A 25631-nucleotide genomic window follows, 5' to 3' on the forward strand; every position below is an offset into this window, starting at 1 on the left:
AAAAATAAAATAAAACTATGTACAGTTAAATGTTAACTAATATGGGGAAAATGTTACGATATACGATATAATTACATAAAGAAGGGAGAATGATAATAAACTATACTGCATGGAAGATGGAATTTTTGCTATTAAATATTATGGATGTTCAGCTAAAACAGGATATGAGGATTTGTTGTTAATAGAGGATTTTACAAACAAGTAAATGAAATGCTAGAATGTGGTTATGGATTAAATCTTTGGCATAGTTAAGGATGAAGGATGTTTAAATAACTGTAGTCAACTAAAAGTGGAGGTATAATGATGTCAATATGGTAAACATTTAAGATATTTGAATTAATATGAATTAATGGAAGAGACGCACCAAAACATGTTGTAACCAGCTGATATACTTTTTTATAATATATACCTGTGTTTTGTTTTTGTTTTTTCTTTTGTTTTTCCTTTTTTTTTCCTGCCCTGTTTTTTGTTCTTTTTGTCTTCTCTGTGTTTTGATTTTTTTTTCCCCCACTGGCGTGGGCATGTGTTCTTTAAGTAACAAAATAAAATAAAAAATTTAATTAAAAAAAAATAACAAAGAAATGTTAATGGATAATATTTAATAATACAAGCAGGTGTGTTTTACTAGTAAAAATAAAATGGACAGAAGCGTGGGTAAAGTTACGGCAGATTTATTGAGACTGGAAAAAAGAAATAATGCCAGTAGGTGGCTGTGTCCCTAAAATCTTATTAAATGAAAATGGTGGTATAGTGACAGCAAAATATATAAACTCTAAAATGTACAATTTAAACTGTATGAAATATATGGGATTGTGGAAGAAACGCACGAAATGTACCTGTAACAAATGGATACGCTTTTTGCAAGATGTAATGAAAGATGATTCTTGTGTGTGTGTGTTCTTCATTAATAAACACAATAAAAACTTTTTTAAAAAAAGAACACAATGATTTCCCAACATCACAGTTAGAGGCAGGAATGGCAGCAGCAATTTATCCCACCGTCCCTGTGACTAATAGACGAAATAACAGAAAGGCTGAATGTAGCTGACCCTGAATAAATTGAAGAGAGGGAAAACTGCTTGCCACTCTCTTCTTCCAGGATGGTTTTTTTCTTAGATGCCAAGGAAGAGTTGAGGGTAGTGACTGGCCCAAACCACCCACTTTGCATTCATGCCAGGTGTAGAAAACAGGATCCAAGCTAATCCACTCCTAGGGCAATAACAAACCAAAATCCTCTATTAACTTTCAGGAGACACCTTCATGCAAGAAAATAAGTAAGCATCGCCTGCACGAAGGGGCCCCTCGATTGGGACACATGAACCAATGAGAAGTCAGGAAAGGAGGAGGAGGAGCAAACCATGCAAATAAGTCCTGGGGGAAAAACAGGGTTGATGTAAGAAGCCCCCCAATAAAAGGTACCTGCGTTAACACAGGATCTCAATCACCAGAAGCCCAAGAAGGTCTACAACATGTTGGGAGCGTCTCTCATTGTCCTTCTGGGGATCTGGTGCACAGGTGAGTGAAAGACCACCCACTACAAGAACCTTCCCAAGTAAGGACCCCAAGAACACAAACTTAGACCATTATTCTTTTCCCAGGATGCAGTTCCAATCCTACAGTGATTCAGGAATCCTCCATGTCACCTTCCCTAGGACAGACGGTCAAACTCTCTTGTTCCCTGAGCAGTGGAGAAGTAACATCTTATCCCCAATCATGGTATCGACAGAAAGAAGGAGGTCCTCCCACATTCCTTTATTATTACTACAGCAGTGCAAGTGCCGGCTCTGGTGATCTCAGCCGCTTCTCTGCCTCCAAGGAAAGCAGCCAAAATAAATGGTGTTTGACCATCCGGGATGTCCAGCCAGGAGACGAGGCTGATTATTACTGTGGTGTGTGGTATGGTGCTAGTAATGTGTTCCACAGTGATACAAGCCTATGAGGAACTGAGACAAAAACCTCTACTACAAGGAGGAGCAGTCGCAGAGTCATAAGGCTGTGAGAAAAACCCTAAAGGAAGTTCTAAAATATGTTTTAACAGTCATTAACAAGTTATCCTAATCTGTTTTGCTCATCACTATTCTACAATGAGATTTGGATTGCACAAGACATGTTGATTCGTTCTTTAAAAAGGATAAAAAACAAGTGATTCTAATCTGTTTTGCTCATCACAACTCTACAATGAAATTTATTCCAATCTGTGGATTCTCAAATAATCATATACATCTTATTTCTGTCTATCCATTTATTGTGTATGTGTGTCTGTTTGTGTGTGTCTGTGTCTGTGTCTGTGTGTGTGTGTGTGTTTGTGTGTGTGTCCCTCACTCTCTCTGACTCTCTCTCTTTCTCTCACTTTCTCTCTGACTCTGTCTCTCTGTCTGTCTGTCTCTCTGTGTGTGTCTGTCTCTCTCTCTGTCTCTATCTGTCTCTCTTTTTGTGTCTCTCTCTCGCTCACTCTCTCGCTGGCTCTCTCTCACTCTCTCACTCTCTCTGACACACACACTCACATCTGCCTATGCAAACACAGAGAACACTTCAATTTGGTGAAGATAAAGCAATGCTATAGTCAAATCTGATGGCGTCTAAACAAAACCAATTCTCTAAGTCTCTGTGTAAGAGAAGCAAAAGTTTCTCGTGATTCAAAGGCTGGATTTGACTTGGAGCAACTCCTTAACCCTTGAAAACAATGATTTCCCAACATCACAGTTAGAAGCAGGAATGGCAACAGCCTTTTTTCCCACCGTCCCTGTGACTAATAGATGCAGAACGGAGTGGGGGGAGCCCAGATTCCAGGGGGTTAAAAGGGAAGGTGGCACTCTCCCAATCTGAGTTTCCCAAAATGCTCCACAGGTGGAAATGCTGTGGAGCCAAAGGTGATGGTAAATCTACTCCCTTGAAACAACGCAGCGTAAAAACTCATGGATTTTGCTGTCCTTAGAGAATGGCTTGGTGTTTTCCTGTGGTTTCAGCTTCAAACGTTCAGCTTCCAAAAAGCTCAGCTTCAAAAGTTATGTGGTTTCACAGTAGTAGACACTTAAGAAAATCCCATGTATCTCTGGGGAGTTCATAATTTCACACTGCTGTGATCCTGTTGTTTTCTGTTCCTTTCATTGAAGAAAGAAAGAAAGAAAGAAAGAAAGAAAGAAAGAAGGGAGGGAGGGAGGGAGGGAGGGAGGGAGGGAGGGAGGGAGGGAGGGAGGAAGGAAGGAAGGAAGGAAGGAAGGAAGGAAGGTCTGTCCTGCAATGCCAGCTTTCAAATTATTTAATATTTTAATTTCAATATGCAGAGGAAGCTGTTTCGTAGGTAGAGAGGTTGATAGGTTGATAAATGATGGAAGATGAGAGTGAAACACAGAGACAGAGAGATGATGATGACGATGATGATGACGATGATGATGATGATGATGATGATGATGATGATGATGATGAATGGATGGATGAGAGCAAGAGAGAGACAGAGAGAGACAGAGATACAGAGGATGGATGGATGGATGGATGGATGGATGGATGGATGGATGGATTCCTTGAAGAATTTGGTCAGCCTACTCAATTTTCTGCAATTCCAAAATGAGAAAAATCAGACCTTTTTTATTACCAAATACTGTCCAGTTTATCAAAATCATTTTATAGGACACACCTGCACAGGCTCCCAAGAAATCCATCTTTGGCTATGAATATCTTTGTACGATACTATACAATTCGATAGTAATATCCTTTATTTGAGGGACGTGGTGGCTCAGTGACTAAGGTGCTGAGCTTGTCAATCTGAAAGATTTGGTGGGAAGGTAACAGCGTTCTGTGCACCTTCAGCATTTGGTTATGCCAGCCATATGACCACGGAGACCTCTTCGGACAACGCTGGCTCTTCATCTTTGAAATGGAGATGTGCACTGCCCCCTAGAGTTGGGAACGACTAGCACATTTGTGCGAGCGGAACCTTTACCTTTATCCTTTATTTTTTTGAAAAATTGTATTGATAAGGTGGGCAGATTGGCTATATATATTCACAAATGTTCATTTCATGATTTCAACTTTGGACTATATATACTCTAAAAATGTTTATTTGATGGGTTTTTTCCTTTAAAAAGATCTTTTCTGTTTGTCTTCTGCTAAGCCAAAGGCGTTTATTCCCCAGGGACTATTTTTAGTATCTGGGTACCAGAAGACTTTTTCACTTCCCTTTTTCTTCCTAACTGGCTTGGGAGCATTAGAAATAGCCTTCACGTCTGAGCTCCACTAGCAGCTGTGAGCCTTTTTTTAAAAAAAATCCTTGCCATTTTTAATTCTCTGTTTTATTTCCGGGAAGACCAAAGATGAAAACTGTGCTTGGCATCTCTTTGGTTCTGCTGCCATCTTCAGGATTTTTCCAGCAGAGGAAAAAATTTGAGATGACCATGTAATACTATTCAGAACCATCAGATGGAGATGTGAACCAAGCTTTCAAGAAACTGCATTCAGTTTTGGTCCATGTCAAAAAGATGTGGAGACTCTAGAAAGAGTGCAGAGAAGAGCAACAAAGATGATTAGGTGACTGGAGACTAAAACATATGAAGATCAATTGCATTACCTAGGTATGTCTAGTTTACTGAAAAGAAGGACTAGGGGAGACATGATAGCAGTGTTCGAATATCTCAGTGGCTGCCACAAAGAAGAGGGAGTCAAGGTATTCTCCAAAGCACTTGAGTGTAAAACAAGAAGCAATGGGTGGAAACTAATCAAGGAGAGAAGCAACTTAGAACTGAGGAGAAATTTCCTGACAGTGAGAACAATTAGTGGAACAGAAGTTGACTCCAGAAGTTGTGAATGCCCCCACCCTGGAAGTTTTAAAGAAGATGTTGGATAACCATTTGTCTGAAATTGTATAGGGTTTCCTGCCTAGGCAGGGGGTTGGACTAGAAGACCTCCAAGGTCCCTTCCAACTCTGCTATTGTATTGTATAAACTGTTTGCTGCTTCATATCCATAGGAGAACTAGAAGGAGAATGATTAGGGTGACATGACAGCCGTCTTCCAATATCTTGGGGGCTACTACGAGGAAGAAGGAGTCAGCCTATTCTTCAAAGCACCTGAAAGCAGAACCAAAAGCAATGAATGGAAACTAATCTGGGAGCTAAGCGTCAATGTTCGCTGTTAACAGCGTTGCTAAAAATAAAAAAGCACTGAACACCAGAACACCTAGACATAAGGACAGTTTTTCCCCCATTGCAATCACTCTGCTTAACAACTAATTTCCACAATACTGTCAAATAATTTACTAAGACTGTGTTACTATTATTCTTTTCTTCCTTACTAGTATTTATCACTTTCCACTTATGACTATAACCATGTTCCTTCTAGCTTTCAATTTCTATTGTTTTTATTTGTTTCCTAATACGATGTGATAGCCTATTAGTAAGCTATGACTATCCCTAAGTGGTGTATCTTTTTATTCTTGATGAATGTATTTTATTCTGCTTATGTACACTGAGATTAAACGCACAAAGACAAATTCCTTCTGTGTCCAATCCAGTGGTGGGTTCTGGATCCCATTGTAATGGGGCCCGGCATGCACCACATGAACGGGCACAGTGCGCGAGTGCATCCATGCATACTTACCTCTTGCGACGCCTCCGGGAGGCTCCAGCTGCTCGCCGGAGCATTGCACAGGTGTTGTGTGCTCTGTGCGCGGAAGCGCCAAAGAGTTCAAATATCGGGTGGGTCAGCGGGCCCTCCAGAGCTCCGTACCGGAACAGTACCCGGTGCTCCGGGTAGGCACCGGAACGCCCATACCAGGGCATACCGCCTGCAACTGGTCCAATCACACTTGGCCAATAAAGAATTCTATTCTATTCTATTCTATTCTTATTCATTCATTTCTATATTCTATTCTATTCTATTCTTATTCGTTCTATTCTATTCAATTCTACTCTATTCTACTCTAGTCTACTCTTCTCTTCTATGTTCCAACCCCACATCAGTTGACTAAATCCAAATCCCAAATGAGATGCAATCATCTTCATTGTCTGATCCATAGACTTGTCTCTATGCTTGTTGTGATGCTTCAGTCCCTCCTAACACAACAAAGCATTCCATAATTGCTCTTCAGTGATCAAGACATCAAAAATATGTCTCACTAGAGAGAGAGAAGCAGCCAGAATGAGAAGCAGCCAACCAAATTCGGGGGAGAAGCATTCAACCTCAATATCTCAGGAGCCATTCAAGTAGCATCTCATTAACATGAAGGAGGAGTTTTACTTCTCCACCAAAACAAGCAAGACGGATATAAAAGACAAGGACGCAGAATATCCTCTCCATGGTGGATCTATTTACTGTTCTTCTGGGTCACCAAACTTCATCAATATGTCCTGGGCTCTTTTCCTTAGCCTCTTGGTAGTGTGGGGCGAAGGTGAGATCATGTTACGTGGAATTTCTCCCCAAGGACCACAACTCATGATCGGAACGCTTGTGAAACTTTTCTCTTGTTTTCTTCTAGGAGCAACTTCGCAAAGTCTGGTGTCTCAACCTCCATCAGCCTCAGTGTCCCCAGGAAACACGGTGAAACTCGCCTGCACCTTGGGCAGTAGCATCAGTATTGGAAGCTACAGGATATACTGGTACCAGCAGAAGCCTCCGAGCTCTCCACGTTTTCTCTTGCAGTTCCACACAGATTCTGACAAGGGACAAGGTTCTGGAGTCCCTTCTAGATTCTCTGGTTCCAAAGAAACCTCCACCAATAGTGGTTATTTAACCATTTCTGGAGTTCTGGCTGAAGACGAGGCTGATTATTACTGTGCTATCTGGTACAGCAGCACGTTTCACAGTGATATCTTCTGATGGAGAAGTGAGACAAAAACTCTCCTTCCCTTTGAAAATAACTACAGTATTTTTCAGAGTGTAAGGCGCACCAAGATTTTGAAGAGGCAATTCTTTTTTAAAAAATATTTGCGCTCTGCGGACCTCCCCAAAATGGCCCGATTTTCATAAAAACGGGCTTGTTTTTTCCAAAAAATGGCATGCATAGCTTTTAGGAGGCTTGTAGAGTACTCCAGGGGCTGGGGGGAGGGCAAAGATGAGCCAAAAACAACCCATTTTTCACTCATTCTTTCCCTCCCCAGCCCCCAGCAGCACTCTGGAAGCCTCCTAAAGGGGATGCATGGTCATTTTTGCAAAGGGGGTGGGGTTTCAGGAGGCAAAAAATGCTGTATTCAGTGTATAAGACGCACCCAGATTTTCACCCTCTTTTTTGAGGGAAAAAGTTGCGTCTTATACTCCGAAAAATATGGTATGTATCTTGTTTTCCCATGCCACAAAAACACATGCCAACCTAGTTGCAGATCATGTCCCTCCAATGTCAATAACCTTCCTTTCCTCCACATAATCCAGTCTTTCATCGATGACAGTGCCGCTGCTTGATAATATATTTTCCAGTTTCGGAATCCGAACCCTCCTCTAATTCTTGTAATCTTGCAGCATTTTTATGTTAATTCTTGTCTGTCTTGTGCTAATTTCGCTATTATTTTATTAAGAGTTTCAAAATATTTTTTCTCTAACTTTATCGCCATCGTTTGAAATAAAAACAGCAATCTTGGTAATATATTAATATTAATTGTGGCTATTTTACCCTTTAAGGATAATTGTAGATTTTTCCATATCTCCGACTCTAACTCAATTTGTCTCCTTCTCATTTTTATGGCCTGTTGCTTCTGAGTAAACCCTTGAAGCCCATTCAAGATCTTCTCTCTCTCAACCAGGTTGGGATTCAACCGGTTCGGACCAGTTTGGGCGAACCGGATGTTAATTTTAATCTGGTTCATTGAACCAGTAGTTACAAGGACCGGCTGACCCTTCACACCCCTCTCCACCCCTCCCAGGAGTGTCCATGCAGCCCATTCATCATGCCAGGTAAGTGCAGGGCCCACCCGGAGGCTCTGGGAGAGGGAAAGATGAGCCTACCGGAAATACCGGAAGTCCAGAAATTGGTCTGTTTCCAGCCTCCAGAGCCCAGGAGAGGCCATTTTTGCTCTCCCAGAGGCTGAGGAAATACCTCCAGAGCCTCAGGAGGGCAAAAACACCCTAGCAGCTCTCCAAGCCAGATAAGGTCTGTGACTGTAAATCCTCACTTGAAAGACTTTGCTGGATGGGAATGAGCAGAATTCATAGTCAATTCATAAAAGGGTTTTTTTGTCGGGACAAGGATTTGCTTCATGCTCTTGGGAAGCCCCGGTCAGAGAACAGAGAGAGACGAGATGGTGATCAGGTCAGATTCAGCACTGATTAGACAGTAGGGAAGATTAGATAAGAACCTCCTACTCAGCAGAAGTCGGCAGACCTCTAGCAGCTGGGGGAACCTCCGTTCTTCATGGCAAATCATTGTCTTGCCAGTTCTGGTCCAGTTCCTTCAGGGGAAACAAAGCAGTTGAGAACTAATCAAGGAAATAAAACCTCGACAATGCTGACAGCAGATACCCTGAGAGTCACCACAAGTGTGAGGAGCGTTCAACCCAAAATTCTGCCTTTAAGCATCTGAAGACCATTCAAGCAGCACCTGATTAGCATGGAGGAGGAGCTGAAAGTCTCCACCACCTCATGCAAGCAAGGTATAAAGGACAACAACATGCAAGATATTCTCCAGGGTGAATCTTTTTGGTTTCTTGTCTCCATTCGGGCCACCTGATTACATCACCATCATGTTCTGGGCTTCATTTCTGAGCTTCTTGGCATTGTGGGGCACAGGTAAGGTCCAAGTACAGAATAAGAGAGTTGGATGTGACCTTGGAGGTCTTCTAGTCCTACTCCCTGCTCAAGCAGGAGATCCTATGTCATTCTGGACAACTGGCTGTCCAATCATTTCTTGAAAACCTCCAGTGATGGAGCATTCACAACTTCTGGAGGCAAGCCATTCATGAGGATGATTCATTGTTCTCACCGACAGGAAATTTCTCCTTACTTCTAGATTGGATCTCTCTTTGACCAGCTTCCATTAAATGCTTCTTCTCCTCCTTCAGCTGGTTTGGAAAATCATGTCACCCCTAGTCCTTGTCTTCATGCTCAGCTGCCCAGAGACACTGCAGCTCATGGTCAACAATTTTCTCTATTTATTTTTCCAGCGTCAACCTCACCAAGTGTGGTGTCTCAACCTCCGTCAGCCTCAGTGTCCCCAGGAAACACGGTGAAACTCGCCTGCACCTTGGACAGTGGCATCAGTATTGGAAGCTACAGGATAAGTTGGTACCAACAGAAGACCTCAGGTCCTCCACATTTTCTCTTGCACTTCTACACAGATTCTGACAAGGGACAAGGTTCTGGAGTTCCTTCTAGATTCTCTGGTTCCAAAGAAACCTCCGCCAATAGTGGTTATTTAACCATTTCTGGAGTTCTGGCTGAAGACGAGGCTGATTATTACTGTGCTATCTGGCACAGCAGCACGTTTCACAGTGATATCTTCTAATGAAGAAGTGAGACAAAAACCTCCCATCTCCACAGCTGGTAGCTTCTAAAAAGCAAAATCTCACCTTGGGTTTTTCTTTCTTCAGCTTCAGAGCTATCTCCAGCAACTAAAAGTTTTTCTGTTTGATTTTCTAATTCAATTCTAACCCTTTCTTACATTTTCTCATATTATCAGCTGCCCAGAATCGCTGTTATCAGTGAGATGGCTGGCATAGAAATGTAATGAATAAGTAAAATAACAGGATAATAGAATTGGAGGTTACCTTGGAGGTCTTCTAGTCCAACCCCCTGCTCATGCAGAAGCCCCTATACTTACAACATTGTGGACAAATGGCTATCCAACATCTTCTTAAAAGCCTCCAGTGTTGGGGCATTCACAACTTCTGGAGGCAAACTGTTCCACTGATTAATTGTTCTCACAGTTAGGAAATTCCTCCTTAGTTCTAGGTTGGTTCTCTCCTTGAGTAGTTTCCACCCATTACTTCTTGTTTTCTTTTGGAGAATAGGATTGTTAGGAATATAATTCTAACGGTTGGGTTGGCAATATATAAATCATATAGCAATGCTATACTTGTTTCTTTAAATCATAATGTAAAATGTGATTGGTTGCTGTATTCCTCAATCGGCCATTAGAGGGAGCCAGAATGACTGTTAGCTCTCCATTTGTTAGATGCTGGGCTGATCTGATCTGAGTGTTTTTGGAAGCTGGAAGTGCCATGAGCTGAACTGATTATATGACACTGGACTATGTTATTTGGATTATCCCTTAACTGAAAGACATTGATGACTGACTGTCTTATCCGTGTATGACTTGGACTGTTTGATGGACTCTGATACCTCTATTTCCACAAAAGTAAAAGCCTACTTAAACTGCAGTGTCTCTGTATGCTGGTTTGTGTGTTCTCCAACAATATTCTCACAACGCTTCTCTGAATGTACTCACTCTCCCAATGGGGAGCTTACCTAACAACATCCCAAGGATACGTTGAGTGAATAATGAATGCCCCAACCTTGCTTCCATTCTTAAAAAAGGATAAAAAACAAAAGTGATTCTAATCTGTTTTGCTCATCACAACTCTACAATGAAATTCATTCCAATCTGTGGATTCTCAAATAATCATATTCATCTTCTCTCTGTCCATCCATTTATCCTGGTTGTGTGTGTGTCTTTGTGTGTTTCTTTCACTGTCTCTGACTCTCTCTGTGTCTCTCTCACTTTCTCTCTGTCTCTGTCTCTCTTTCTGTGTCAGGAAAGGAGGAGGAGGAGCAAACCATGCAAATAACCCTGGGGGAAAAACAGGGTTGATGTAAGAAGCCCCCCAATAAAAGGTACCTGCGTTAACACAGGATCTCAATCACCAGAAGCCCAAGAAGGTCTGCAACATGTTGGGAGCATCTCTCATTGTCCTTCTGGGGATCTGGTGCACAGGTGAGTGAAAGACCACCCAGTACAAGAACCTTCCCAAGTAAGGACCCCAAGAACACAAACTTAGACCATTATTCTTTTCCCAGGATGCCGTTCCAATCCTACAGTGATTCAGGAATCCTCCATGTCACCTTCCCCAGGACAGACGGTCAAAATCTCTTGTTCCCTGAGCAGCGGACAAGTAACATCTTATGACCAATCATGGTATCGACAGAAAGAAGGAGGTCCTCCCACATTCCTTTATCGTTACTACAGCAGTGCAACTGCCGGCTCTGGTGATCTCAGCCGCTTCTCTGCCTCCAAGGAAAGCAGCCAAAATAAATGGTATTTGACCATCCGGGATGTCCAGCCAAGAGACGAGGCTGATTATTACTGTGCTGTGTGGTATGGTGCTAGTAGTGCGTTCCACAGTGATACAAGCCTATGAGGAACTGAGACAAAAACCTCTACTACAAGGAGGAGGAGCAGTCGCAGAGTCATAAGGCTGTGAGAAAAACCCTAAAGGAAGTTATAAAATATCTTTTAACAGTCATTAACAAGTTATCCTAATCTGTTTTGCTCATCACAATTCTACAATGAGATTTGGATTACACGTTGATTCGTTCTTAAAAAAGGATAAAAAACAAAAGTGATTCTAATCTGTTTTGCTCATCACAACTCTACAATGAAATTCATTCCAATCTGTGGATTCTCAAATAATCATATATATCTTCTGTCTGTCCAACCATTTATCCTGTGTGTGTCTGTGTGTGTGTGTGTGTTTGTGTGTGTGTCTGTGTGTGTGTCCCTCACTCTCTCTGACCCTCTCTCTGTCTCTCTCTCACTTTCTCTCTGTCTCTCTCTCTCTCTCTGTCTGTCTCTGTCTGTGTGTCTGTCTCTCTCTCTCTGTCTATCTGGCTCTTTCCGTATGTGTCTCTCTTGCTCGCTCACTGGCTCTCTCTCGCTCTCTCACTCTCTCTGACACACACAAACAAATCTGTCCATGCAAACACACACATATCTTCTCTCTGTCCATACATTTATCCTGTGTGTGTGTGTCTGTGTGTGTGTGTGTGTCCCTCACTCTCTCTGACTCTCTCTCTGTCTTTCTCTCACTTTCTCTCTGACTCTGTCTCTCTGTCTGTCTCTCTGTGTGTGTGTGTGTCTGTCTGTCTCTCTCTCTCTGGCTCTATCTGTCTCTGTGTGTGTGTCTCCCTCTCGCTCACTCTCTCGCTGGCTCTCTCTCGCTCTCTTACTCTCTCTGATACACACACTCACATCTGCCCATGCAAACACACACACACTCCAATGTGGTGAAGATAAAGCAATGCTTTAGTCAAATCTGATGGCATCTAAACAAAACTGATTCTCTAAGTCTCTATGTAAGAGGAGCAAACGTTTCTTGTGATTCAAAGGCTGGATGTGACTTGGAAACAACTCCTTAGCCCTTGAAAACAAGGATTTCCCAACATCACTGTTAGAAGCAGGAAGGGCAACAGCATTTTATCCCACCGTCCCTGTGACTAATAGATGAAATAACAGAAAGGCTGAATATAGCTGACCCTGAATAAATTGAGGAGAGGGAGAATTGCTTGCCACTCTCTTCTTCCAGGATGGTTTTTTTTTCAGATGCCAAGGAAGAGTTGAGGGTTGTGACTGGCCCAAACCACCCACCTTGCCTCCATGCCAGGTGTAGAAAACAGGATCCAACATAATCCACTCCTAGGGCATTAACAAATCAAAATCTTCTACTAACTTTCAGGAGACACCTTCATGCAAGAAAATAAGTAAGCATCGCCTGCACGAAGGGGCCCCTCGATTGGGACACATGAACCAATGAGAAGTCAGGAAAGGAGGAGGAGGAGCAAACCATGCAAATAAGCCCTGGGGGAAAAATAGGGTTGATATAAGAAGCCCCCCAATAAAAGGTACTTGCATTAACACAGGATCTCAATCACCGGAAGCCCAAGAAGGTCTGCAACATGTTGGGAGCGTCTCTCATTGTCCTTCTGGGGATCTGGTGCACAGGTGAGTGAAAGACCACCCAGTACAAGAACCTTCCCAAGTAAGGACCCCAAGAACACAAACTTAGACCATTATTCTTTTCCCAGGATGCCGTTCCAATCCTACAGTGATTCAGGAATCCTCCATGTCACCTTCCCCAGGACAGACGGTCAAACTCTCTTGTTCCCTGAGCAGTGGACAAGTAACATCTTATCACCAATCATGGTATCGACAGAAAGAAGGAGGTCCTCCCACATTCCTTTTGTTTTACTACAGCAGTGCAACTGCCGGCTCTGGTGATCTCAGCCGCTTCTCTGCCTCCAAGGAAAGCAGCCAAAATAAATGGTATTTGACCATCAGGGATGTCCAGCCAGGAGACGAGGCTGTTTATTACTGTGCTTTGTGGTATGGTGCTAGTAATGTGTTCCACAGTGATACAAGCCTATGAGGAACTGAGACAAAAACCTCCAAATCAAGAAGAAGAAGAGCCAAAGGTGATGGTAAATCTACTCCCTTGAAACAAGGCAGTGTAAGACTCATGGGTTTTGCTGTCCTTAGAGAATGGCTTGGTGTTTTCCTGTAGTTTGAGCTTCAAACGTTCAGCTTCAAAAAAGCTCAGCTTCAAAAGTTATGTGGTTTCGCAGTTGTAGACACTTTGGAAAATCCCGTGTATCTCTGGGGAGTTCATAATTTCACACTGCTGTGATCCTGTTGTTTTCTGTTCCTTTCATTGAAGAAAGAAAGAAAGAAAGGAGGGAGGGAGGGAGGGAGGGGGAGGGAGGGAGGGAGGGAGGGAAGGAAGGAAGGAAGGAAGGAAGGAAGGAAGGAAGGAAGGAAGGAAAATAGATGATAGTTAGGTAGGTACATAGGTACGTAGATAGGTAGGTAGGTAGATGGATGGATGGATGGATGGATGGATGGATGGATGGATGGATGGATGGATGGATGGATCGATGGATCGATGGATGGATGGGTGGGTGGGTGGGTGGGTGGATCGATGGATCGATGGATTCCTTGAAGAATTTGGTCAGCCTACTCAATTTTCTGCAATTCAAAAATGAGAAAAATCAGACCTTTTTTATTACCGAATACTGTCCAGTTTATCAAAATCATTTTATGGCAGACACCTGCACAGGCTGCCAAGAAATCCATCCTTTGCCTACGAATATCTTTGTACGATATTATACAATTTGATAGTAATATCCTTTATTTGAGGGACGTGGTGGCTCAGTGGCTAAGATGCTGAGCTTGTCAATCAGAAAGATTTGGTGGGAAGGTAACAGCGTTCTGTACACCTTCAGCATTTGGTTATGCCAGCCACATGACCACGGAGACCTCTTCGGACAACGCTGGCTCTTCATCTTTGAAATGGAAATGTGCACTGCACCCTAGAGTTGGGAACAACTAGCACATATATGGGAGGGGAACCTTTACCTTTATCCTTTATTTTTAAAAAATTGTATTGATAAGGTGAGCAGATTGGCTTTATATATTCACAAATGTTCATTTCATTTCATGATTTCCAGTTTGGGCTATATATAGTCACAGATGTTTATTTGATGGGTTTTTCCCTTACAAAGATTTTTTCTGTTTTTCTTCTGCTAAGCCAAAGGTGTTTATTCCCCAGGGACTATTTTTAGTATCTGCATAGCAGAAGGCTTTTTCACTTCCGTTTTTCTTCCCAAGTGGCTTGGGAGCATTAGAAATAGCCTTCACGTCTGAGCTCCACTAGCAGCTCTGAGCCTTTTTTTTTAAAAAAAAAATCCTTGCAATTTTTAATTCTCGGTTTTATTTGGGGGAAAACCAAAGATGAAAACTGTCCTTGGCATCTCTTTGGTTCTGCTGCCATCTTCAGGATCTCTCCACCGCAGGAAAAAAAATTGAGATGAGCATGTAATACTATTCAGAACCATCAGATGGGGATATGAACCAAGCTTTCAAGAAACTGCATTCAGTTTGGGTCGATGTCAAAAAGATCTGGAGACTCTAGAAAGAGTGCAGAGAAGAGCAACAAAGATAATTACAGGACTGGAAACTAAAACATATGAACATCGGTTGCAGGAACTGGGTATGTCTAGTTTCATGAAAAGAAGGACTAGGGGAGACATGATAGCAGTCTTCCGATATCCCAGGGGTTGCCACAAAGAAGAGGGAGTCAAGCTATTCTCCAAGGCACCTGTGGGTAGAACAAGAAGGAATGGGTGGAAACTAATCAAGGAGAGAAGCAACTTAGAACTGAGGAGAAATTTCCTGACAGTGAGAACAATTAATCAGTGGAACAGAAGTTGACTCCAGAAGTTGTGAATGCCCCAACCCTTGAAGTCTTTAAGAAGATGTTGGATAACCATTAGTCTGGAATAGTATAGGGTTTCCTGCCTAGGCAGGGGGTTGGACTAGAAGACCTCCAAGGTCCCTTCCAGCTCTGCTATTGTATTGTATAAGCTGTTTGCTGCTTCATATCCATAGGAGGACTAGAAGGAGAACGATTAGGGCGACATGACAGCAGTCTTCCAATGTTAAAAATTGGAAAATAAAAAAAGCACTGCACACCAGAACACCTAGACATAAGGACAGTTTTTCCCCCATTGCAATCACTCTGTTTAACAACTATTGTTTTTATTTGTTTCCTAATACGATGTGATAGCCTATTAGTAAGCTAAGTGGTGTATCTTTTTATTCTTGATGAATGTATTTTATTCTCCTCATCTACACTGAGATTATACGCACAAAGACAAATTCCTTCTGTGTGCAATCCAGTGATGGATTCTGGATTCCATTGTAATGGGGCCCAGCATGCATCACATGAATGGGCACAGTGCGCGAGCACATGCATGCATACTTACCTCTTGTGACGCCTCCACAAGGCTCCGGAAGCGCCAAAGAGTTCAAACATAGGTAAGGAGCTCAGGCGGTCAGCGGGCCCTCCAGAGCACAGTACCGGAACATTACCGGGTGCTCCAGGTAGGCACCAGTATGCCCGTACCAGGGCATACCGCCTGCAACTGGTCCAATCACACTTGACCAATAAAGAATTCTATTCTATTCTATTCTTATTCATTCTATTCTATTCTATTCTAATTCATTCCATTCTATATTCTATTCTATTCTTATTCATTCTATTATATTCTATATTCTATTCCATTCTATTCTTATTCATTCTATTCCATTCTATATTCTATTCTATTCTATATTATATTATATTATATTATATTATATTATATTATATTATATTATATATTATATATTCTATTCTTATTCATTCTATTCTATTCTTCATTCTATTCTATTCTTATTCATTCTATTCTATTTTATATTCTATCCTATTCTTATTCATTCTATTCTACCCTATTCTATTCTATTCTTATTCATTCTATTCTATTCTATATTCTGTTCTATTCTATATTCTATATTCTATATTATTCTTATTCATTCTATTCCATTCTATATTCTATTCTATCTTCTATTCTATTCTATTCTATATTCTATATTCTATTTATTCATTCTATTCTATTCTTATTCATTCTATTCTACTCCATTCTATTCTATTCTATTCTTATTCATTCTATTCTATTCTATATTCTGTTCTATTCTTATTCATTCTATTCTATTGTATTGTATTCTACTCTACTCTTCTCTTCTCTTGTCTTCTATGTTCCAACCGCACGTCAGTTGACTAAATCCAAATCCCAAATGAGATGCAGTCATCTTCATTGTCTATCCATGGACTTGTCTCTATGCTTGTTGTGATGCTTCATATGTGATGCTTCTAACACAACAAAGCATTCCGTAATTGTTCTTCAGTGATCAAGACATCAAAAATATATGTCTCACTAGAGAGAGAGAAGCAGCCAGAATGACAATCAGCCAACCAAATTGGGGGGAGAAGCATTCAACCTCAATATTTCAGGAGCCATTCAAGTAGCATCTCATTAACATGAAGGAGGAGTTTTTCTTCTCCACCAAAACAAGCAAGATGGATATATAAGACAAGGACACACAATGTCCTCTCCATGGTGGATCTATTTACTGTTCTTCTGGTCCACCAAACTTCATCAATATGTCCTGGGCTCTTTTCCTTAGTCTCTTGGTAGTGTGGGGCGAAGGTGAGATCATGTTACGTGGAATTGCTCTCCAAGGACCACAACTCATGATCGGAAAGCGTGTGAAACTTTTCTCTTGTTTTCTTCTAGGAGCAACTTCGCAAAGTCTGGTGTCTCAACCTCCGTCAGCCTCAGTGTCCCCAGGAAACACGGTGAAACTCACCTGCACCTTGGGAAGCAGTGTCAACATCGGCAGCCACAGGATGTACTGGTACCAGCAGAAGCCTCCGAGCTCTCCGCGTTTTCTCTTGCACTACCACACGGATTCTGACACGGGGCACGGTTCTGGAGTCCCTTCTAGATTCTCTGGTTCTAAAGAAACCTCCACCAATACTGCTTACGTAACCGTTTCTGGAGTTCTGGCCGAAGACGAGGCTGATTATTACTGTGCTATCTGGCACAGCAGCATGTTTCACAGTGGTCCCTTCTGATGGAGAAGTGAGACAAAAACTCTTCTTCCCTTTGAAAATAACTACCGTAATTTTCAGAGTATAAGACGCACCAAGATTTTGAAGAGGCAAATTTTTTTAAAAAAATTTTGGGCTCTGCAGACCTCCCCAAAATGGCCCGTTTTTTACGAAAATGGTTTGTTTTTTCCAGAAAAGGGCATGCATAGCCTTTAGGAGGCTTGTACAGTGCCCCAGAGGTTGGGGGGAGGGCAAAAATGAGCAAAAAACCCCCATTTTGACTTCTAAGGTGTTTTATGATCACTAGAGCAGAGTTAAGCGAGGGTTAAAAGCCTAAAAAATTCTGAGGTAGGTGAGGTACGCAGTTCTTCTGCCTCATAGTAGAGGGTGTTCGTTCTTCCTGTGACTCAACGCTGCCCCTCTTCCCTTTTTCTTTCCTTTTTCTCTACTACAAGGAGGAGGAGGAGCCGCAGAGTCCGAAGGCTGTGAGGAAAACCCTAAAGGAAGTTCTAAAATATGTTTTAACAGTCATTAAGAGCCGAGGTGGCGCAGTGGTTAAATGCAGCACTGCAGGCTACTGCTAGATCAGCAGTTCAGCGGTTCAAATCCCACCGGCTCAGGGTTGACTCAGCCTTCCATCCTTCCGAGGTGGGTAAAATGAGGACCCAGATTGTTGGGGGCAATATGCTGACTCTCTGTAAACCGCTTAGAGAGGGCTGAAAGCCCTATGAAGCGGTATATAAGTCTACTGCTATTGCTATTAACAAGTTATCCTAATCTGCTTTGCTCATCACAATTCTACAATGAGATTTGGATTACACAAGACACGTTGATTCGTTCTTAAAAAAGGAAAAAAACAAAAGTGATTCTAATCTGTTTTGCTCATCACAACTCTACAATGAAATTCACTCCAATCTGTGGATTCTCAAACAATCATATATATCTTCTGTCTGTCCCTCACTCTCTCTTACTCTCTCTCTCTGTCTTTCTCTCACTTTCTCTCTGACTCTGTCCCTCTGTCTGTCTCTCTGCGTGTGTGTGTGTCTGTCTGTATGTCTGTCTGTCTCTCTCTATCGGTCTCTCTTTGTGTGTGTCTCTCTTGCTCATTCTCTCGCTGGCACTCTCTTACTCTCTCACTCTCTCTGACACACACACACTCACATCTGCCCATGCAAACAGACACACACTCCAATGTGGTGAAGATAAAGCAATGCTATAGTCAAATCTGATGGCATCTAAACAAAACTGATTCTCTAAGTCTCTGTGTAAGAGGGCCAAAAGTTTCTTGCGATTCAAAGACTGGATGTGACTTGGAAACAACTGCTTAACCCTTGAAAACAATGATTTTTTTTAGATGCCAAGGAAGAGTTGAGGATAGTGACTGGCCCAAACCACCCACTTTGCGTTCATGCCAGGTGTAGAAAACAGGATCCAAGCTAATCCACTCCTAGGACAATTACAAACCAAAATCCTCTTCTAACTTTCAGGAGACACCTTCATGCAAGAAAATAAGTAAGCATCGCCTGCACGAAGGGGCCCCTTGATTGGGACACATGAACCAATGAGAAGTCAGAAAAGGAGGAGGAGGAGCAAACCATGCAAATAAGCCCTGGGGGAAAAACAGGGTTGATGTAAGAAGCCCCCCAATAAAAGGCACTTGCGTTAACACAGGATCTCAATCACCAGAAGCCAAGAAGGTCTACAACATGTTGGGAGCATCTCTCATTGTCCTTCTGGGGATCTGGTGCACAGGTGAGTGAAGGATCACCCAGTACAAGAACCTTCTCAAGTAAGGACCCCAAGAACACAAACTTAGACCATTATTCTTTTCCCAGGATGCAGTTCCAATCCTACAGTGATTCAGGAATCCTCCATGTCACCTTCCCCAGGACAGATGGTCAAACTCTCTTGTTCCCTGAGCAGTGGAGAAGTAACATCTTATGAGCAATCATGGTATCGACAGAAAGAAGGAGGTCCTCCCACATTCCTTTATCATTACTACAGCAGTGCAACTGCCGGCTCTGGTGATCTCAGCCGCTTCTCTGCCTCCAAGGAAAGCAGCCAAAATAAATGGTATTTGACCATCAGGAACATTCAGGTAGAAGACGAGGCTGATTATTACTGTGCTGTGTGGTATGGTGCTAGTACTGCGTTCCACAGTGATACAAGCCTATGAGGAACTGAGACAAAAACCTCTACTACAAGGAGGAGCAGTTGCAGAGTCCGAAGGCTGTGAGAAAAACCCTAAAGGAAGTTCTAAAATATGTTTTAACAGTCATTAACAAGTTATCCTAATCTGTTTTGCTCATCACAATTCTACAATGAGATTTGGATTGCACAAGACACGTTGATTCGTTCTTAAAAAAGGATAAAAACAAAAGTGATTCTAATCTGTTTTGCTCATCACAACTCTACAATGAAATTCATTCCAATCTGTGGCTTCTCAAATAATCATATATATCTTCTGTCTGTCCATCGATTTATCGTGTGTGTGTGTGTGTGTGTAACTCTCTGACTCTCTCTCTGTCTCTCTCTCACTTTCTCACTTTCTCCCTGTCTCTGTCTCTCTGTCTGTCTCTGTCTCTGTCTCTGTCTCTCTCTCTCTGTCTATCTGTCTATCTGTCTATCTGTCTATTTCTGTATGTGTCTCTCTCTTTTGCTCACTCACTCACTGGCTCTCTCTCGCTCTCTCACTCTCTCTGACACACACACTCACAGCTGCCCATGCAAACACACACACACTCCAATGTGGTGAAGATAAAGCAATGCTATAGTCAAATCTGATGGCGTCTAAACAAAACCGATTCTCTAAGTCTCTGTGTAAGAGGGGCAAAGGTTTCTCGTGATTCAAAGGCTGGATGTGACTTGGAGCAACTCCTTAGCCCTTGAAAACAATGATTTCCGGGAAGAAGGCGGGGCTTAGCAGTGAGAAGACGGAGTTTCAGGCTATTCCTGAAATTCCCCTATTCTGAAGGAAATTGTACAGTCCGTTTCGGACCCAAGCTGTCCCGGAGAGACAGTGAAAGGTTGGAGGAGATCCAGTGACCACAGAGACGTTCGCAAAGTCTCTGGGGGGCTTGGAATTTAACCTCCTTTGCCAGTTCCTTCTGGATTAGCTGTAAGCTAATCGAAACTGCAGGTTGCCCCTAAGAATGGTGTGAGTGTTTTCAACTGGTAAGCTGATTTATTACTCAAAGAGATACGGTCCGCATAAAAATTTAAGCTAATTGAAACCAAAGAACAGAAGAATCTAGCGGCGAATTGGTTTTTTTGTATGGGTTTATGGTCGGTGGTTACCCTATTTCTTCAATGTTTTAAACGCTACGTACATGGGTAAAGGAAAGATTACTCCAACATCTCCTCTGACTTTCTTTAAGTGGGCTGTAAACCAATTTACTATAATTTGGCTCCTTACAATTTGACACTTTTATTGCTTGGCTTTGTTGGTCTAAGATCAGATAAGATTGCACAGCCTTGTTTTTACTTGCAAAGACCTTAAAGCCTCTAAAGGAAGAAATATTTGCTGCCTCATAAACATGGCGTCTATACAAGCTTCAAATGATTCATGTCAAATGATTTTCTCCACGTTTCAAAAGTTGTCTGACACATATGATAGATTTGAAAAAAAGCTGGATTATTTATTGTTTTTAACATCAAAATATGAAGAAAAAAGTGAGAATGTTGAATATTTGAATGTTCCTGAAATACAAACGAAGATTGTCAGAAATGAAGTTTCTCAATTTGCTGTCACTCGGGGCATCTGGTTTAAAGATTCTTAACTTGCTGACACGCCGGGCATCTGGTTTACTTCGGAGGGAGAAAGAGATGCAACGTTTGAAAGGGGGGCAGCCATACAGAAGATTTATTTCAAAAGACAGAGTGCAGGAGGAATGAGAAGCATTAAAGAATTTATACTTTACGAAACATCATTTGCAGAATTTCCGATACCACCACTGAGAATTAAAGACAAGCTGAAAAGTGCAACAAGCGTAGGACAACAATATTATATCAGAGGCATCTTAAGCAAAAAGGTGCGAAAATATTCTTGTTTGGACTTGCTTATAAAGACGTTTGGTGAACTTGTTCCACAAATGGCAATAGGATATTGGAGAGACACAGGCTGATAGATGGAAGAATACAATTCAAAATTAGCTAAACCTAATTACTTTTATTTGTAATAGACTTAGCTGAATAATAATTGATATTGATAGTAATGTATATAATGTGGAGTTGATATGATAAATAATAATTGGATATGAGAAGGGAAGGTTGGAAATATTTTTGGACCACATACAAAGGTTATTAATCACAATAATTATCACTATTAAAAAATAAATAAAACTATGTACAGTTAAATGTTAACTAATATGGGGAAAATGTTACGATATACGATATAATTACATAAAGAAGGGAGAATGATAATAAACTATACTGCATGGAAGATGGAATTTTTGCTATTAAATATTATGGATGTTCAGCTAAAACAGGATATGAGGATTTGTTGTTAATAGAGGATTTTACAAACAAGTAAATGAAATGCTAGAATGTGGTTATGGATTAAATCTTTGGCATAGTTAAGGATGAAGGATGTTTAAATAACTGTAGTCAACTAAAAGTGGAGGTATAATGATGTCAATATGGTAAACATTTAAGATATTTGAATTAATATGAATTAATGGAAGAGATGCACCAAAACATGTTGTAACCAGCTGATATACTTTTTTATAATATATACCTGTGTTTTGTTTTTGTTTTTTCTTTTGTTTTTCCTTTTTTTTCCTGCCCTGTTTTTTGTTCTTTTTGTCTTCTCTGTGTTTTGATTTTTTTTTCCCCCACTGGCGTGGGCATGTGTCCTTTAAGTAACAAAATAAAATAAAAAATTTAATTAAAAAAAAATAACAAAGAAATGTTAATGGATAATATTTAATAATACAAGCAGGTGTGTTTTACTAGTAAAAATAAAATGGACAGAAGCGTGGGTAAAGTTACGGCAGATTTATTGAGACTGGAAAAAAGAAATAATGCCAGTAGGTGGCTGTGTCCCTAAAATCTTATTAAATGAAAATGGTGGTATAGTGACAGCAAAATATATAAACTCTAAAATGTACAATTTAAACTGTATGAAATATATGGGATTGTGGAAGAAACGCACGAAATGTACCTGTAACAAATGGATACGCTTTTTGCAAGATGTAATGAAAGATGATTCTTGTGTGTGTGTGTTCTTCATTAATAAACACAATAAAAACTTTTTTAAAAAAAGAACACAATGATTTCCCAACATCACAGTTAGAGGCAGGAATGGCAGCAGCAATTTATCCCACCGTCCCTGTGACTAATAGACGAAATAACAGAAAGGCTGAATGTAGCTGACCCTGAATAAATTGAAGAGAGGGAAAACTGCTTGCCACTCTCTTCTTCCAGGATGGTTTTTTTCTTAGATGCCAAGGAAGAGTTGAGGGTAGTGACTGGCCCAAACCACCCACTTTGCATTCATGCCAGGTGTAGAAAACAGGATCCAAGCTAATCCACTCCTAGGGCAATAACAAACCAAAATCCTCTATTAACTTTCAGGAGACACCTTCATGCAAGAAAATAAGTAAGCATCGCCTGCACGAAGGGGCCCCTCGATTGGGACACATGAACCAATGAGAAGTCAGGAAAGGAGGAGGAGGAGCAAACCATGCAAATAAGTCCTGGGGGAAAAACAGGGTTGATGTAAGAAGCCCCCCAATAAAAGGTACCTGCGTTAACACAGGATCTCAATCACCAGAAGCCCAAGAAGGACTACAACATGTTGGGAGCGTCTCTCATTGTCCTTCTGGGGATCTGGTGCACAGGTGAGTGAAAGACCACCCACTACAAGAACCTTCCCAAGTAAGGACCCCAAGAACACAAACTTAGACCATTATTCTTTTCCCAGGATGCAGTTCCAATCCTACAGTGATTCAGGAATCCTCCATGTCACCTTCCCTAGGACAGACGGTCAAACTCTCTTGTTCCCTGAGCAGTGGAGAAGTAACATCTTATCCCCAATCATGGTATCGACAGAAAGAAGGAGGTCCTCCCACATTCCTTTATTATTACTACAGCAGTGCAAGTGCCGGCTCTGGTGATCTCAGCCGCTTCTCTGCCTCCAAGGAAAGCAGCCAAAATAAATGGTATTTGACCATCCGGGATGTCCAGCCAGGAGACGAGGCTGATTATTACTGTGGTGTGTGGTATGGTGCTAGTAATGTGTTCCACAGTGATACAAGCCTATGAGGAACTGAGACAAAAACCTCTACTACAAGGAGGAGCACTCGCAGAGTCATAAGGCTGTGAGAAAAACCCTAAAGGAAGTTCTAAAATATGTTTTAACAGTCATTAACAAGTTATCCTAATCTGTTTTGCTCATCACTATTCTACAATGAGATTTGGATTGCACAAGACACGTTGATTCGTTCTTTAAAAAGGATAAAAAACAAGTGATTCTAATCTCTTTTGCTCATCACAACTCTACAATGAAATTTATTCCAATCTGTGGATTCTCAAATAATCATATACATCTTATTTCTGTCTATCCATTTATTGTGTATGTGTGTCTGTTTGTGTGTGTCTGTGTCTGTGTCTGTGTGTGTGTGTGTGTTTGTGTGTGTGTCCCTCACTCTCTCTGACTCTCTCTCTTTCTCTCACTTTCTCTCTGACTCTGTCTCTCTGTCTGTCTGTCTCTCTGTGTGTGTCTGTCTCTCTCTCTGTCTCTATCTGTCTCTCTTTTTGTGTCTCTCTCTCGCTCACTCTCTCGCTGGCTCTCTCTCACTCTCTCACTCTCTCTGACACACACACTCACATCTGCCTATGCAAACACAGAGAACACTTCAATTTGGTGAAGATAAAGCAATGCTATAGTCAAATCTGATGGCGTCTAAACAAAACCAATTCTCTAAGTCTCTGTGTAAGAGAAGCAAAAGTTTCTCGTGATTCAAAGGCTGGATTTGACTTGGAGCAACTCCTTAACCCTTGAAAACAATGATTTCCCAACATCACAGTTAGAAGCAGGAATGGCAACAGCCTTTTTTCCCACCGTCCCTGTGACTAATAGATGCAGAACGGAGTGGGGGGAGCCCAGATTCCAGGGGGTTAAAAGGGAAGGTGGCACTCTCCCAATCTGAGTTTCCCAAAATGCTCCACAGGTGGAAATGCTGTGGAGCCAAAGGTGATGGTAAATCTACTCCCTTGAAACAACGCAGCGTAAAAACTCATGGATTTTGCTGTCCTTAGAGAATGGCTTGGTGTTTTCCTGTGGTTTCAGCTTCAAACGTTCAGCTTCAAAAAAGCTCAGCTTCAAAAGTTATGTGGTTTCACAGTAGTAGACACTTAGGAAAATCCCATGTATCTCTGGGGAGTTCATAATTTCACACTGCTGTGATCCTGTTGTTTTCTGTTCCTTTCATTGAAGAAAGAAAGAAAGAAAGAAAGAAAGAAAGAAAGAAAGAAAGAAAGAAAGAAAGAAAGGAGGGAGGGAGGGAGGGAGGGAGGGAGGGAGGGAGGGAGGGAGGGAGGGAGGGAGGAAGGAAGGAAGGAAGGAAGGAAGGAAGGAAGGAAGGAAGGAAGGAAGGAAGGAAGGTCTGTCCTGCAATGCCAGCTTTCAAATTATTTAATATTTTAATTTCAATATGCAGAGGAAGCTGTTTCGTAGGTAGAGAGGTTGATAGGTTGATAAATGATGGAAGATGAGAGTGAAACACAGAGACAGAGAGATGATGATGACGATGACGATGATGATGATGATGATGATGATGATGAATGGTTGGATGGATGAGAGCAAGAGAGAGACAGAGAGAGACAGAGATACAGAGGATGGATGGATGGATGGATGGATGGATGGATGGATGGATGGATGGATGGATGGATTCCTTGAAGAATTTGGTCAGCCTACTCAATTTTCTGCAATTCCAAAATGAGAAAAATCAGACCTTTTTTATTACCAAATACTGTCCAGTTTATCAAAATCATTTTATAGGACACACCTGCACAGGCTCCCAAGAAATCCATCTTTGGCTATGAATATCTTTGTACGATACTATACAATTCGATAGTAATATCCTTTATTTGAGGGACGTGGTGGCTCAGTGACTAAGGTGCTGAGCTTGTCAATCTGAAAGATTTGGTGGGAAGGTAACAGCATTCTGTACACCTTCAGCATTTGGTTATGCCAGCCATATGACCACGGAGACCTCTTCGGACAACGCTGGCTCTTCATCTTTGAAATGGAGATGTGCACTGCCCCCTAGAGTTGGGAACGACTAGCACA

The 25631-nt window shown here is 41.6% G+C and overlaps 4 gene segments (V, D, J or C); all 4 read left to right on the plus strand.

Moving 5' to 3' along the window:
- Positions 1–6305: 6305 nt before the first annotated feature.
- Positions 6306–7388, plus strand: LOC116516795. The segment is given in 3 exon segments: positions 6306–6381; positions 6469–6869; positions 7359–7388. Coding segments are annotated over 3 exon segments (477 nt in total).
- Positions 7389–8622: 1234 nt separating this feature from the next.
- On the plus strand, positions 8623–9460 carry LOC116516507. The segment is given in 2 exon segments: positions 8623–8708; positions 9083–9460. Coding segments are annotated over 2 exon segments (387 nt in total).
- Positions 9461–12788: 3328 nt separating this feature from the next.
- LOC116516796 lies at positions 12789–13279 on the plus strand. The segment is given in 2 exon segments: positions 12789–12855; positions 12939–13279. Coding segments are annotated over 2 exon segments (387 nt in total).
- A 3609-nt stretch (positions 13280–16888) lies between these two features.
- Positions 16889–25631, plus strand: part of LOC116516505 — a 100651-nt gene continuing 91908 nt past the window's right edge. The window contains 2 exon segments of the V gene segment in view: positions 16889–16934; positions 17022–17338. Coding sequence covers positions 16889–16934; positions 17022–17338 — 363 coding nt within the window.

Source organism: Thamnophis elegans, chromosome 13 (genome assembly GCF_009769535.1).
Source record: "Thamnophis elegans isolate rThaEle1 chromosome 13, rThaEle1.pri, whole genome shotgun sequence".
Classification (NCBI taxonomy): domain Eukaryota; kingdom Metazoa; phylum Chordata; class Lepidosauria; order Squamata; family Colubridae; genus Thamnophis; species Thamnophis elegans.